Genomic DNA, 12698 nt, shown 5'->3' on the forward strand with positions numbered 1-12698 from the left:
CATCTGGTTCCAGCAAGGAACCAGAACCTGTGCCACCAACGTCAGGCATGAGTGAAATTGCAGCTTGCCCTCCGTCTCCTGTTGCTGACGACCCTTCCGCTCTACCATCTCCCACCTCCTCTCCCTCCTCCAGTCGTAACTCTTCTTGCCTGTTCACTCGATGCCAGCCCCTGTGTGCCAGCTGTTGTGCTGTACCGCTGTACTCTTCAAGGTACTGCACTGTGAGATTCAAAATGCTTTCGTGTTTGTTTTTTATGTATTATTTGCGCGAAAAGTATTATAAACCAATTACAGTACAGTACTATAGAGCCGACTGTGTTAGCTGGGTACCTAGGCTAACCTTGTGGGACGTACACACAAAATTGAACTTCCGAACGCACTCTCAGAACAGAACTCGTTCGTATGTTGGGGACTTACTATAGTGATTATCTCCCCCTAGTGGAAGAAGAGAATATCAGAAAGGTTAACTTAAACCCCAAAACACCGTTTACAGAAAACCTGTGGGCGTGGTCAACGGTTTATTCCTATCCTTAGATGATCTGCTACCGAATTTTCCAAGAAGACGGCCAGAAGTTCCACCAATTCCAAAACTGAGTTCTAAATCCCAAAGCCTAGAAACACACCTGTGTTTAAAATAAACCTGAACCTCTACTAGATGGGCATAGGGTCTCCGTGAAAAGCCAAGGCCACTCTTCATCCCCTGCCCTGGGATTTACAAGGCATATAGGTGTAAGTACATATGAGGAAAGGGTGCCCAGAGGTAGTGGGTGTGATGCCAGGCGTGCTGGGAGCCCATGATGCCCTCATCCTGCAGAGAGGTGAGGAAGCAGAGGCCGAGGCCCTAGCGCAGGAGCCTAGAGCAGGGTGGGGGGGTCACCCGCCAGGCGGCAGAGTCCGCCCTGACAAAGGCAGGAGGCTAGGCCATGGCCCAGGGTCAGTTCTGGACCTACCTGAGCAGGTCAGGGAAGCGAGGGTGCCAGGCTGCATTTCACCTCTGCTCTGGTCATCTGCTCCTGCCGCACGGGACCCAGGCCACCGCGAGGCTCCCAGGCAAAGGCCAGAGCAGCATCCTGCAGGGAGGCTGAGGTGCGAGCATGAGGGAAAGTCCCCTTCTATTTTGGGATTTGTAGCTTGTAGAGTCAAAGTCTCCTGTATTTAAAACTTTGATTCTGTGTAAATTCTGTTTTCTAAATTGTGATTAGGAGCAGCCAGCAATCACAGTAAAACTTAAGAAAAATATAATTCCCTTTATTCCTCATGCTTAAAATTCCAAGTTCTGCCAACCTGAGCCAGGATGGCGTGGGGCAGGGGGGAGGTAGGGGGAGTATCTACTAACATGCCCTCGCACAGATTTTCCACGTGGCTGCCTGCAACGAGACCAAACATTCCACCATATTTGTGGCTTTGGCTACTGTTGCCTCATTCCTCATCCTCTGTGGTATCTGGAGAGAAGTGAAAAAACAGGAACCTTTTAATAGAGACCTCAGTCGGTTAGGGGCTGAGTCAAAAGACTCATGGACCCCACTCCTCTCAAATATTACAGTCTGCTGGGCATGTCCCGCCCTTCATCTCATATCAGCAAATCAGAACAAGCAGACTGGTGGGGAGAGGACAAAGCACACCTGGGATCCTCTTTCCTCCTCACAAACAGGCAATTCCTCCTAGACTTGGTGCCCACCGGGGCAGGAGGGTCTCAACCCGCACCCCTCCCTGCAAGGACCTCACGGGTCAGCAGAGGCACGATGCTCCTGGAGCAGCGAACAGCCCCTCCCCCCAACAATGAAAACACAAGAAAGAGCCGAAGTGCTCAGAGGAGAGAAAGTGGAGGAAAGGAGCGTAGGCACTAGGGCAGCAGGTTAGAGGGCTGGAGGGGTGGGTGAGGGACAGCAGGCTGATGCGACAGCTACGGCCCCGTCGTCTGTGGAGGTGCACCTGTGATCTGGTACCCACAGCTAGGAGGTGCTAGAAATACAAAATTCCCTCCTCTCACTACACAGAGGGGTGTGTGTGTGTGTGTGTGTGAGAGAGAGAGAGAGAGAGGGAGAGGGAGGGAGGGAGAAGGAGAGAGAGACATACACCTACTTTGGCTTATTCCAAAGACCGGAGACACACTTTTTACAAAGGTATTTTATTTTAGTAAACAAAATACTGGTTCTTTTAAAAGCACAGAAAAATTCACATCATTTTAAGTTAGACTATAGGCTGGGAGTTTATCTTCTGACATACCATTCAATAATTAAATCTTTCATCTCAGCCGGAGTCCACTCAAGCTGACATTTAAATTACAAAATCTAGAAAGGAAGACCAAAGGGAGAAGTATGAAATGTCTCACAGAGTAAGAGTGATTGTTTTACTCCCTCAGCATCAACCTTCAAGTTCAGCCATTTACACTTAAACAGAAACCACTGAAGCATATCTATTAAGGAATGAAGTTTTACCATCACAATTTCCTTTCATCTAAAAAAAAAAAATCCCTTTTGTTTAAAACAAGGCTCCAGGCCAAGCTTTGATAAGCTGCCAGCCTAGGACGGGGAAACGGGCTGCCCTGGTCAGTTCTAGGCTCAGCTGGACAAGCCATCCCTCCCTACTTCACTGACGGGCCTCTACTGAAGTCTGTGGGAAGGAAGAAGCGATTAGGGCCTCGCACCTCGTCCTTTCTTTCTCTTTGTGGTTAACACACAAAATGATGACTCTGGATTAGAAATCCAATCAGCGTTTCAATGGAAACTGCCTTCCCTCACCTTCTTCAATTCTGAAGTGCTCCCTCTTCCCCCTCTAGTGCCTACTCATGAATTTCAGTCAATAAAACATCTTTTTTTTTGCGGTACGCGGGCCTCTCACTGTTGCGGCCTCTCCCGTTGCGGAGCACAGGCTCCGGACGCGCAGGCTCAGCGGCCATGGCTCACGGGCCCAGCCGCTCCGCGGCTTGTGGGATCTTCCCGGACCGGGGCACGAACCTGCGTCCCCTGCATCGGCAGGCGGACTCTCAATCACTGCGCCACCAGGGAAGCCCCCAAAACATTTTTTTTTTTTTTTAAAAAAAGGCAAGATTTCATAACAATAACTTCTTTGGCCTGGCAGGGCATCCAGCTCACTAAGGACCAGTGAGAGGACGGTCTCCTCCCCTGGGGTGAGAAACAGGAGCTGAGCGCTTCCCGCAGCTCCCTCCCTGAACTTGGCATTCAGGACCAGGACACAGTACGACCGGGAGGGACACACTGGGGTTGAACGTTCGACCTGGGTTCAGTTCTGGTTCTGCTCTTCATCATGTACAGTGGGGGCCACTTTTCAATCTGAATGGACCACACAGGGCCGTCAGGAGTGGTCAGTAACATCGCTGTATGTGAAACGCTCAGCAAAATGCTAGCCCAGAACAGTCATTCAATATGTTATGACAATTATTACTCATAAGTATGCTTTTTAGCCTCAACAAGTCTACGAGTATTGTAAGGGAATTCACGTCTACAGAAGTCTGTCTCAGAGTGGACAGAGGTTTTGGAGGTCACCAACCCAGTGGTTCCTACAGTGACCTGTTGCTGAGAAGACAGCATAAGAATCACCTAAAAAGTTTTCAAAAGAACAGATGCCAGACCCAACCAGAGGCAGAATGGAACCTCTTTGAGGCTGGACCCTGGGAATCTGCATTTTAACAAGCACCCCAGGCAAATCCTGATCATTAGTCAAGTTTGGAAACCACTGATCTAGAACTCCCTGCTACCATACTTGAATCCTCTCATTTTTAGAGAAAAGCATAGAACTCAACCTGAGAAGTGATGAAACTGGGTGAGCACAACAGAATTTAGGAAACTGCTAATTGTCCTAAGTTCGATCTGTAAGTGGGTGTTTAATAACTTCCTGGTGCCTTAACTCAACAAACACATTCTGGGCACCCCCTGCGCTCTGGACAGGCACTGGGCTACAACAATGAGGAAGACTTTGTGCCCAGTGAGGCGGTCATCGGGAAGGCCCTCTGGCCAGGGGACCAACCAGCAAAGGCCAAGGGGCACGAACGTCTATCGTGGTAAAGGAATGGCCTGCAGGAGCGTAGAGAGGGGCAGCAAAGGGGGCAAACGTGACCAGGGTGAGGATACACTGGGAAGGGATTTATATGCCATACCTAGGAGGCATTATCCTGAGGTTAGCAGGGCTTCTTAATCTTAGGTACACGCAGGGGTCTTAAATGACCTGTGACTCCACTTCCTCCCCACCCCTGTCTGCAATTTTATGTACAATTTAGGTGCTTCTAGTATGTGAGCTTCTGCAGGGAGAAGGTCCACAACTGTCATGAAATTCTCAAGAGTCCTGTGACCCAAATCCTGTTAAGCACCATTGCTCCCAACGAGGGGGAACCTGCGCAGGCTGAGAGCAGAGGTGTGCCCTGCGGCTCACCAGCAGACGGGGCTCGAGGGTCAGGACCTGCAGCCCGCACCTTATACACAGCTGTTCTACCTCCTGTGACGGGTGGGACTCCGCACTCGCCCACAGCCTTCAGACCGAGGGATCCGGAATTCTCTGAACTATCACATGCAAGGACAGGCCCGCCCTAACCCACTGTGCAGTCTGCATTTGCAAAGTCCCGGTACCTTTGATCTCCCTTTAGTTATCCTTCTTCTCTGACTGCTTCTTCTTTTCAGCTTCCAGTTTTTGCCGTTTTGCTTCCAATTTTTTCCTTTGGTATACTTTGGCTCCGGCAAACGCCAGGCAGAGAATTAATGTTTTCGCTGCCAAGATATACAGCAGCAGGGGCACGTGTTCAAGAACCTTAAAGAGGAAAGAAACTATCCTAGATGATCTATAATTGATAAGGAAGGTTTCTCTCATGTTCCTTCATTCAACACACATTTCCTGTGCACCTATTATGCACCAGGCACTACACTAGATGCTAGAGCTTCACTGATGTAGGACAGACGAGGTCCCTGTCCCCGTGTCACTGACAGTCTAGTTTTAGGTGCCCTTCATCACTCCCTTGTTGCTGGCTTCACAGAGAGGACCACCAGTGGCCTGCAGACGTCATAACTCTGCTCCCTCACAACCTGACCTTGCACTCTGCCGATCACCTGGCCCCCTGCGTCTGAGGCAGCAGCTCGGTCCAGTGCGAGAAGCCGGAGCCAGGGGATTGGTTCCAGCCCAGCTCTGCCACTGACTGACCCACTGGCAGACCGTGCGACCTGGGTCAGTCACTTGACTTTCCTGAGCTTCTGCCTCTTCACCTGCAAAGGGAGGTTGGACCAAAACTTCCTTCTGAATTCTCCACCCTTATAGGATGCTGTGATTTTCTCTTGGTTCCAGCTACTCATTAGCACTGGTATTTGAAGATAAAATAAATATAAAAATAAAATACAATAAAACTTAAAACATTAAAACTTAGCTACTTGTTTTATTTATAATTTCCTGTCGGAGGGAAGTTTTAACCCATTGGCTAGAATGAAGTCCGGGGAATAACTAGGGATTGGAATTACTTACTTTTTGCACCAGCAGGCTTTATTATGAAATTCTGTATATCACAAGTATCTCAAGGCAAATACTACACTAGTTTTGTAAACATGATTAGTATGACCTGAGTGATAACTATGAGCTTTCTGTGTGATTAAGAATTCCTTCCCAAATAAAGTGAAAAGGTATGCCTTCGCTGAGAGATCATTATTCTAGAGGACGAGGTAGGATTCAGTCCAATGAAACCGTTAGGTTAAATGCCAAACATCACTTTTTATGCGCAGCACGAGTATAATGAGACTCTGCGATGGACAGTGCATTAGTCCCTCCCTCCAATGATCTAACTAAAGCTCATCTGAAACTAGTTCGTGAAACCTTTAGCTGAGGACAGTACGCTCGCAGACGTGGAGGGCTAGAAAGGATTTTAAAGACGACTTGGTCTACACCTTGTTCTACACACGAGGAGAGTAAAGCTCAGGGCAGTTGAGAGGCCCATCCACGTTACACGGCTAATTCACGAGGAGGCCAGAGTTGGAACAGAACATTCCAACCCCTATGCCAGTTGTCCTTCCACTGATTCTTGATTTTAATGTAGTGGAATTAATGAAATCAACAAGTTATGTCCCAAGAACACCCTGAGTAACTAGATAATGGTTTTCAACCACAAAATCATTTTAAGGTAAAGAATACGCACAACATGTGCACTTCAGAACGCTCACTCTGGCCACAGTGTAAAAGACTAAAAATGCTACAACAGTGAAAGCTCTTATCCTGACGAGCAGAAGCAGCTTAGAATACCGATGTGGTGTCCAGGTCCTTCCTGCCTCAGACCTATGGCTAATCTCCCCGACTTCCCCACAGCAACCCTCTAACTCACTTACTTTCTTGAAGGTTCACATTTTAGGGACGAGGATTGGCTCTATGTTTATAAGCCAGCTAAGAAAGAAAAGGTTGCTAAATTGTACCTCCCTGGAGCCAAAGACCACCAGCTTGGAGATATAAACTTCTTTTTACGTCCACTAGGACTTCCCAGGCTAACCGAACCCTGGCTTGCTCTGGCAAAAGTTACCCTCTTCCAATTCTCTCAATCTCTATGGGTGAGCCTCTGGAGTCCTGTTATAACCAAGCCCCCATCACAGCCCATGGTTCCCGTGACCTAAACCCAAAACTTAGCTGTGGCAGTTACAGGAATGTACATCATTGCAACCAGAAGTTAGAAACCCACTGAAATGGAAACACAACAACAAGTGGACCCAGGTAAGTGGTTTCAGTATTTACTTCCTTTTTAAAGGCTGTGGAGAGAAGGTGACAAGAGGCAGAAGTTTCGGGACTGAGAAGGGGCAGAGCAGTGGCAGTGGAGGTCAAGGATACCACAAGGGCTAAAGCGAAAGGTTTCAGGGCCCCTGTTCCTGCAACACTCTTGGACAGTTTTGCTAAATCTTCAGTCGTGTTAAATCTCCTCTGATTTCCTTCTAACAAACCCCTCACGTTAACTCCCCAAACCTGCAAATCTTCAAGGGAGTAAATGAGTAAAATATAGCTGGGTGGATTAGATCTATAACAATTTTTTAAACAAAATCCCAATACCTGTGTCGTGAGAATGACTGACTTTTTAAACGCACTCTGTTGCTAAGGTACTAATACACAAGTAGGGCTGCCTCGCTGATGACCACAGGCCGACCGAGCTAGAAAGGGAAGTACAGGATTCACCGGGGCCTCCATAATCCTTCAACCTCCCGGGGGGTCACCGCAATCAGGGCAGGAGAGGCCATTCCTTTCTGACACTACATGGAAGGGCGCCCCCCTTTAAACATGAAGCTGCTCCCTGGTAGCCCTGGAGCTGTGTGTCTGCCCGAAGTTGGGAAGGTACGGGCAGATTTTGTTCCTGACACAGGAAAGGACTCCTTTTGTGACAAGCAGGATTGGCCTGGGTGGTCAAGTGGGTCGATGTCACTCCACAATTAAAAAGAAAACTTTCTCTGCGTAGTGCCTCACCGGTACACATCAGAATCCCCTGGGAACTCACTAACCCCAGGCCTACGCAATCAGAAACTCTGGGCATGGGGCCACATCCGTATTTTAACCAGTCCTCATGGTGGTCGTGCTACACGCTGCGGCCTCGCAGCACCAAGCACATGGTCTGACCCTCGCTGGCTGACGTGGCCTCTGGTACCAGCTACCGCCTGTCGTCAGGCTCTGCAGAGGCTAAAAAGCTTTCCCTACATCTCACCCCACACTGCTCTCTACTTCCCCTACCCCACACCCTCTTACTGCCTTGTCTTTCCTTCCCAGCCTTTCTACTGGCAGCGCTGGAACCCCAACACAGGTGAAACAAACGCTCCCGCATCTCCAAGCCCTGCACAGAATGCTCACTCCGACTGCTGAATCTCAACCAGGCTCAGCCCCCAGAGCCCTCCCGCAGGGCCCCCCAAGCCCCATGGAGCTGGGGAAGGAGGGGGGTCTGTACTCTCCCACCTCCCTGATCCTGCTTCCAGACCTTTCCACTTCTTGCGATGAAAGCCAGCGGCTGTTCTGAACAAGGAAATGCTTATGATAATTGAAAAAATACATACAATGAGTTTGAAAATACACACATTACACATATATGTGGAAAAAGCACGGGAAGAAAATACACCAAAATTGTTCATAGTAGCCATCTCTGGATAGTGAGACGATACATGATTTTGATTTGATTTGATCCTTTTCGAAGCATCTATTTTCGTGACTGCTCTCTTAGCCAACCTCCAACCTACCCCATTCCATCTCCTTCCAGGAGGTAACGTGACACTCCCCTTCCCTCTCCAAGATGTGCTGACTATGCCCACAGCCCTCTGAATGCTTGCGGCTAACAGGAAACTCTCTGGTTGCCCTTGAGCTTCTGCTCCCACCAACTGCATCTAAGGTTTTACAGGGGTCAGTTGTGTTTATTCTGCAGCCAGTTTACTTAAGTAGCACTTGATGTTATAATAGATAATTTATTTAAACACGAGACTCATGAACTATGACTGTGTAAAGGAAAGGCTGTTTCCATGAAAACTAAGTTGCATGCTTTGAAAGACTCAATTTGAACTGGAAAAAAATGCAACTGTTGGCAACACAAATGTAAAAGACTAGAGAAGCAGAGCATAAAAATCAGGAAAGATCTTGTATGCAGATTGCTTCATCAGATCTTAGTCATCCACTTTAAAGAAACCAAAGTGTGAAATTATAGGTGAAACTTCAAAGGCATGGTTTTTGCAAGAAAAGTGAGGCAGATCTGAGGGCAGCTGATGTCCTCTCAAAGAAAAGGCCTAGCCTTCCTCCAAAAGTCTGGCACATAAATGTACATTTATCTGTCTTCATTTAAAATATTATGTATTATTATGATTCCTGCTTTAATCTACTTTTCTTCCTTCTTTTCTTGCTTCTTAATCAACCAATCCTTACAGAACTACTATTCTGAATTTTTACGAGCAGGAGAAAGAAAAACCCCAAGCCATCAATGTTTAATGGTATTCTTACCTTCCAGTTCATGCTGGGCCAACTGGGAGTTCCCTCCTGGTCAGTGCGGGCCACTCCACTCAGGCAAGTTGGAGAGGGGGCCGGAGCGGCAGGTCTCACTGTCCTGCTGGGGAAGAGAAGAAGCAGGTCAGCGTGGGCTTTCTAGAGCAGACCACCTTAGGAAGACTTCTCTTGCACCGAGAGAAGGCCCATGAACAAAGACGGCAAGCTCTGCAGAGAGGAGGGTAAGCGTCCCCAACAAGGGGACCAGAGCCTGCTGGAAAGCAGAAGGCCTGGGTGAGGGTCGAGCTCTTGCTGAGCGGGTGGATGCCCTTGGCAGCTCTTCACTGGGGAAGGGAGCACAGCCAAGTGGAGGTGGCGGCGCTGCTCCTGAGGGGACGCAGGCTCCTATTCCATTCATCTGTAGACGGAGGAGCCCAGGTCCAGGATCTGTTCCTCCTCCCACGCCCTGCCTTGAACGAAAGCTGGTCTGTGGATGAGTGTCATTTTATTTCTCAGGTCCTCTGAGTGTTAATTCAGGTAATCTTGGCTTTTTAAAATATCTGGAGGGAAGGGAATCAGTGATGGGGGAAAACAATATCCTAAGAAAGCCGTTCAAATCGAGAATTCCCTCTAAGACGTGAGGGAGACCTAGGGGAAGGTGAGGCAGGAGGTGACAAGGCAGGGACACGGCTGGAGCACAGGATTTGCTCTGAGGCCTCCTGCGTCACTATTTTTAGAATACGACACATACCCTAAGAGTCAGAAGACTTGAGCTCTGGATGAAGAGCCTACACACTCTGGTAAGTGACTTCCCTCTGGGGGCCTCCGTCCCATCTGCAAGTGAAGATGGGGGTGTCAACTAGATGGGCTCTGGGGCCCCTACTTTTTTTGCAGTTCGGCGACTTTCAGCATAATAGTCACAGCTTCGCTTTACTGGGCCCGGCTGTGCTGAAGTGCACTACATGCGTTAACTCAGCTAGTCTTCACACCAGCCCCGTGAGGCGCAGTTTACCGTCTACACTTTGGAGATGAGGAAACAAAGTTTCTGTGACACGTCCAGAGTCACGGTGGGGACTGAGATTCGAACTCATCCAGTGCGGCTCCAGAGTCTTATCCTAATGCAGACAGAGAGCTTTGCGGTAAAAAATCATGGGGATGCTTCTCTTTAAATGTACTTACAATTAGAATCAAGAAAGCAGAAAATTTCACAGGCCTTTAGAATGGGGCTGATGAGATAAACTTCAGGGAAGATGGTTTTTAAAATTTTCACTTACAAAAACATCTAAATAGAGAAAGTTCAGAGCTCATTTACTCAAGGTCATAGTATGTTGAAAACAAGCTAGCAGTTGGCACAAGATAGCCAAGTTTTCCCCGTGACTTTTTCAAAGTCAGATAAGCTAACAACAGGAATTTACACCATAAATCTGTTTACATGCGATGACCGTGACTGAAGGTGTGCATTACCTTCACGTATAAATGGCCTGTTTGTCTTTAAGTAGCAGCAGATTCTGCCCTGCACTGGAGAAATATTTCCTACCAGGTTATAACCTGCTGCTGGGATTTTCACTTTGAATAATCTGTAATAATCTCAGGAATCAGCCATGTTGTAAATTAAAATGTTTAAGGTTGTGCAAATTTTATTTTTACAACTCCTGCTTTTACTGAGTTGTCTGCAGATATAAGTAGACACGTTTGGCTGTCCCCCACACATTTTCTGAGCCCAAATTACATACTCGGTGAATTGAAGTAGGTAAGATATTAATTCCCAAGGTCAAGGACCACGAGTAGGTCCAGAAAGGTTATGGGGGAAATAAAAAGAACGCCCGGGGGTCTGGTCCTCTGGTAAACATGTACTATGTTTACTCGCCGTGTGACCTTGGATGAGTCACTGGGCCTCTCTAAGCCTCAGCTCCCTTGTCTGTAAATTCTCCTTCAAAGATTGGATCATGAACACTAAGCACCATGTTCAGCACATGAAAAGCACTGAACAAATTATCAACCGTAACTGTTATGATAAATACCTCTTTCCACTAATGGACATGTCAAGCTGCAGGACACAAGCAAGTGGCATCCAGGACAAAGTGTGACAGCAGGGTATAAAGAACCACCACTGGGCAACCAGGAGAAATGGACTCTATTCTTGGTGGCACCAGTGGCAAGGCATGTGACCTGGGGCAAGCCATTAGCCTCTCTAAACCAAAGTGTTATCATTTTAAAAACCAGAACCCAAAGAACAACGCTGCAACACTGAAATGCCTAAGTCACCACTCTCTTTGATATCACAGAATCTGACTAAAAATATACTGGCAGCTGCCTCAACATCGTATCTAGAGTGATAAAATTCAATCTCTTTAGGAAAGAAACATATTTAAAGTCCATCTGCAAAGCAGTGGAAGGGGTGCATTGAGGGTGGGAGATGAGAGGGCAAATCAATCAAACTCATCCCCACCCACTGCCTCCAAATGATAACTTTTCTCCATCTCCCTTAAATTACAGGCTCCAACTCAGCCATTTTTGTAGCACCCTGCAGGACTTCAGCAAATGAGAACAACTGAGAAAGCTAAAAATATCACCAGGCTATTTGCTCTGCTGCCATATGTACACCTGGTACAATATTAGAACCAGGAGGCAGCTGGCATCTGAGGGCTGAACTGCAAAAGCCAACAAGACCGGGACAATTTTGAGAGGCATAAAATCTGTGAAGTGCAGGAAATTTTAAGCTTCCCCTGGAACTATCCACCGTCTTAGCTTAAAACCCAAAAAGAACAATGGCTTAGGAAGAAATAATTCTCTTTCCTTCACTGCAAAAATATCCTGATTTCTCCTTTGCCAGATTTCTCCTAAAAAACAGAAGACCCAGTGGCTTATTTTGATTAGGCCAATTACAGCAATATGGACAATGTGTAGTCTACAATTTTCTTCTTGGCACACCTAACACACCCAAGGGTCGGTCTGTCTCTGGGTGTCTCATTCCAGCCACTCATTAGGTTGTGTCCTTAGTTTGAATTGTCCGAAGTTGTTCTCATTCCCCGTCTCTACCGTTTTCACCTCAACCCTTCACCCAGTCATCTGAAGTAGAGATAGGTGCGGGGAGGAGAGGGTTCCAGTTGAACCTTGGGTATCACTTGGTCGACCTCTGAGCCCCACGCCCGGGTCAGCCGGGGTTCCCAGGGCGACGGGCTGAGCCTCGGCTCCTCCGTAGCCGGAGGGCCGGGCCAGGGTCCGCTACAGCCGCGATACCTGGGAGCAACGCCTACCCCGCTCAGACCCGAGGATGAGGACCACGGGCGACCACTGCTTCCCCGCCCCCCCCATTCTACAGAACATTCCAGGGCATTCGCTCGCCCCCAAATCTCTCTGGCGGGAACCACCTCTGGGTCCCCGCCTCGGCCTGCGTGCCAGCCTCAACACGCCGCCCCCGGCGCCGGATCCGCCGATTTCGCGGCGCCTGGACAACCTAGCCAGGCAGGACGCTCTGCGGGGCGGGGGGGGGACGTGACCGCTGTCAACCCCGCGGTCCCCGGGGGCCCGCTGGAGAGCGTCCTGCAGAGAAAGTGCAAAAGCGGGGCGGGCCGCCGAACTCCACAGCGCCCCCAAAAAGCTGCCGGGTCTCGGGTCAGGATTCGGCAGACACGGACGCCATCCACTTACAACTCCAGGCCACGGAAAATCCAGCTCGCCGCCAGAACACGAACCACGACTCCCACAATGCCGCGAGAAAACTACATGTCCCAAAATGCACCGCTCCGCGCGCCGGCGCAGTGGGCTCCGGCCACCTCGGA

General features: G+C 48.7%; 1 protein-coding gene across 6 annotated transcripts; it reads right to left on the reverse strand.

Annotated features, from left to right (window-relative positions):
- Positions 1-2112: 2112 nt before the first annotated feature.
- On the reverse strand, positions 2113-12698 carry SMIM11A (small integral membrane protein 11A). 6 transcript variants are annotated; one of them, XM_029215349.1, is made up of 4 exons: positions 12568-12698; positions 8935-9040; positions 4584-4761; positions 2113-2291 (listed from the first exon to the last, which is right to left on the reverse strand). In XM_029215349.1, the coding sequence occupies exons 2-3, from the start codon at positions 8944-8946 to the stop codon at positions 4597-4599; spliced, it is 177 nt and encodes a 58-aa protein (XP_029071182.1). In that variant the 5' UTR covers positions 8947-9040; positions 12568-12698; the 3' UTR covers positions 2113-2291; positions 4584-4596. The 6 variants fall into 6 exon arrangements, with proteins under 6 accessions (XP_029071182.1, XP_029071183.1, XP_029071181.1 ...); XM_029215350.1 differs by having other exon boundaries at positions 8935-9037; positions 12568-12617; XM_029215348.1 differs by lacking the exon at positions 12568-12698 and adding an exon at positions 10938-11341.

Source organism: Monodon monoceros, unplaced genomic scaffold, assembly GCF_005190385.1.
Source record: "Monodon monoceros isolate NGI ecotype Baffin Bay Population unplaced genomic scaffold, NGI_Narwhal_1 Super_Scaffold_11, whole genome shotgun sequence".
NCBI lineage: Eukaryota > Metazoa > Chordata > Mammalia > Artiodactyla > Monodontidae > Monodon > Monodon monoceros.

Coding starts and splice junctions, on each gene's coding strand:
- SMIM11A (XM_029215348.1), bottom strand. CDS start 10,987: ATGCCACTTGCTTGTGTCCTGCAGCTTGACATGTCCATTAGTGGAAAG. Junction 9,041..10,937: donor ATGTCCATTAGTGGAAAGAG/GTATTTATCATA, acceptor TCTCTTCCCCAG/CAGGACAGTGAGACCTGCCG. Junction 4,762..8,934: donor GGCCCAGCATGAACTGGAAG/GTAAGAATACCA, acceptor TTCCTCTTTAAG/GTTCTTGAACACGTGCCCCT.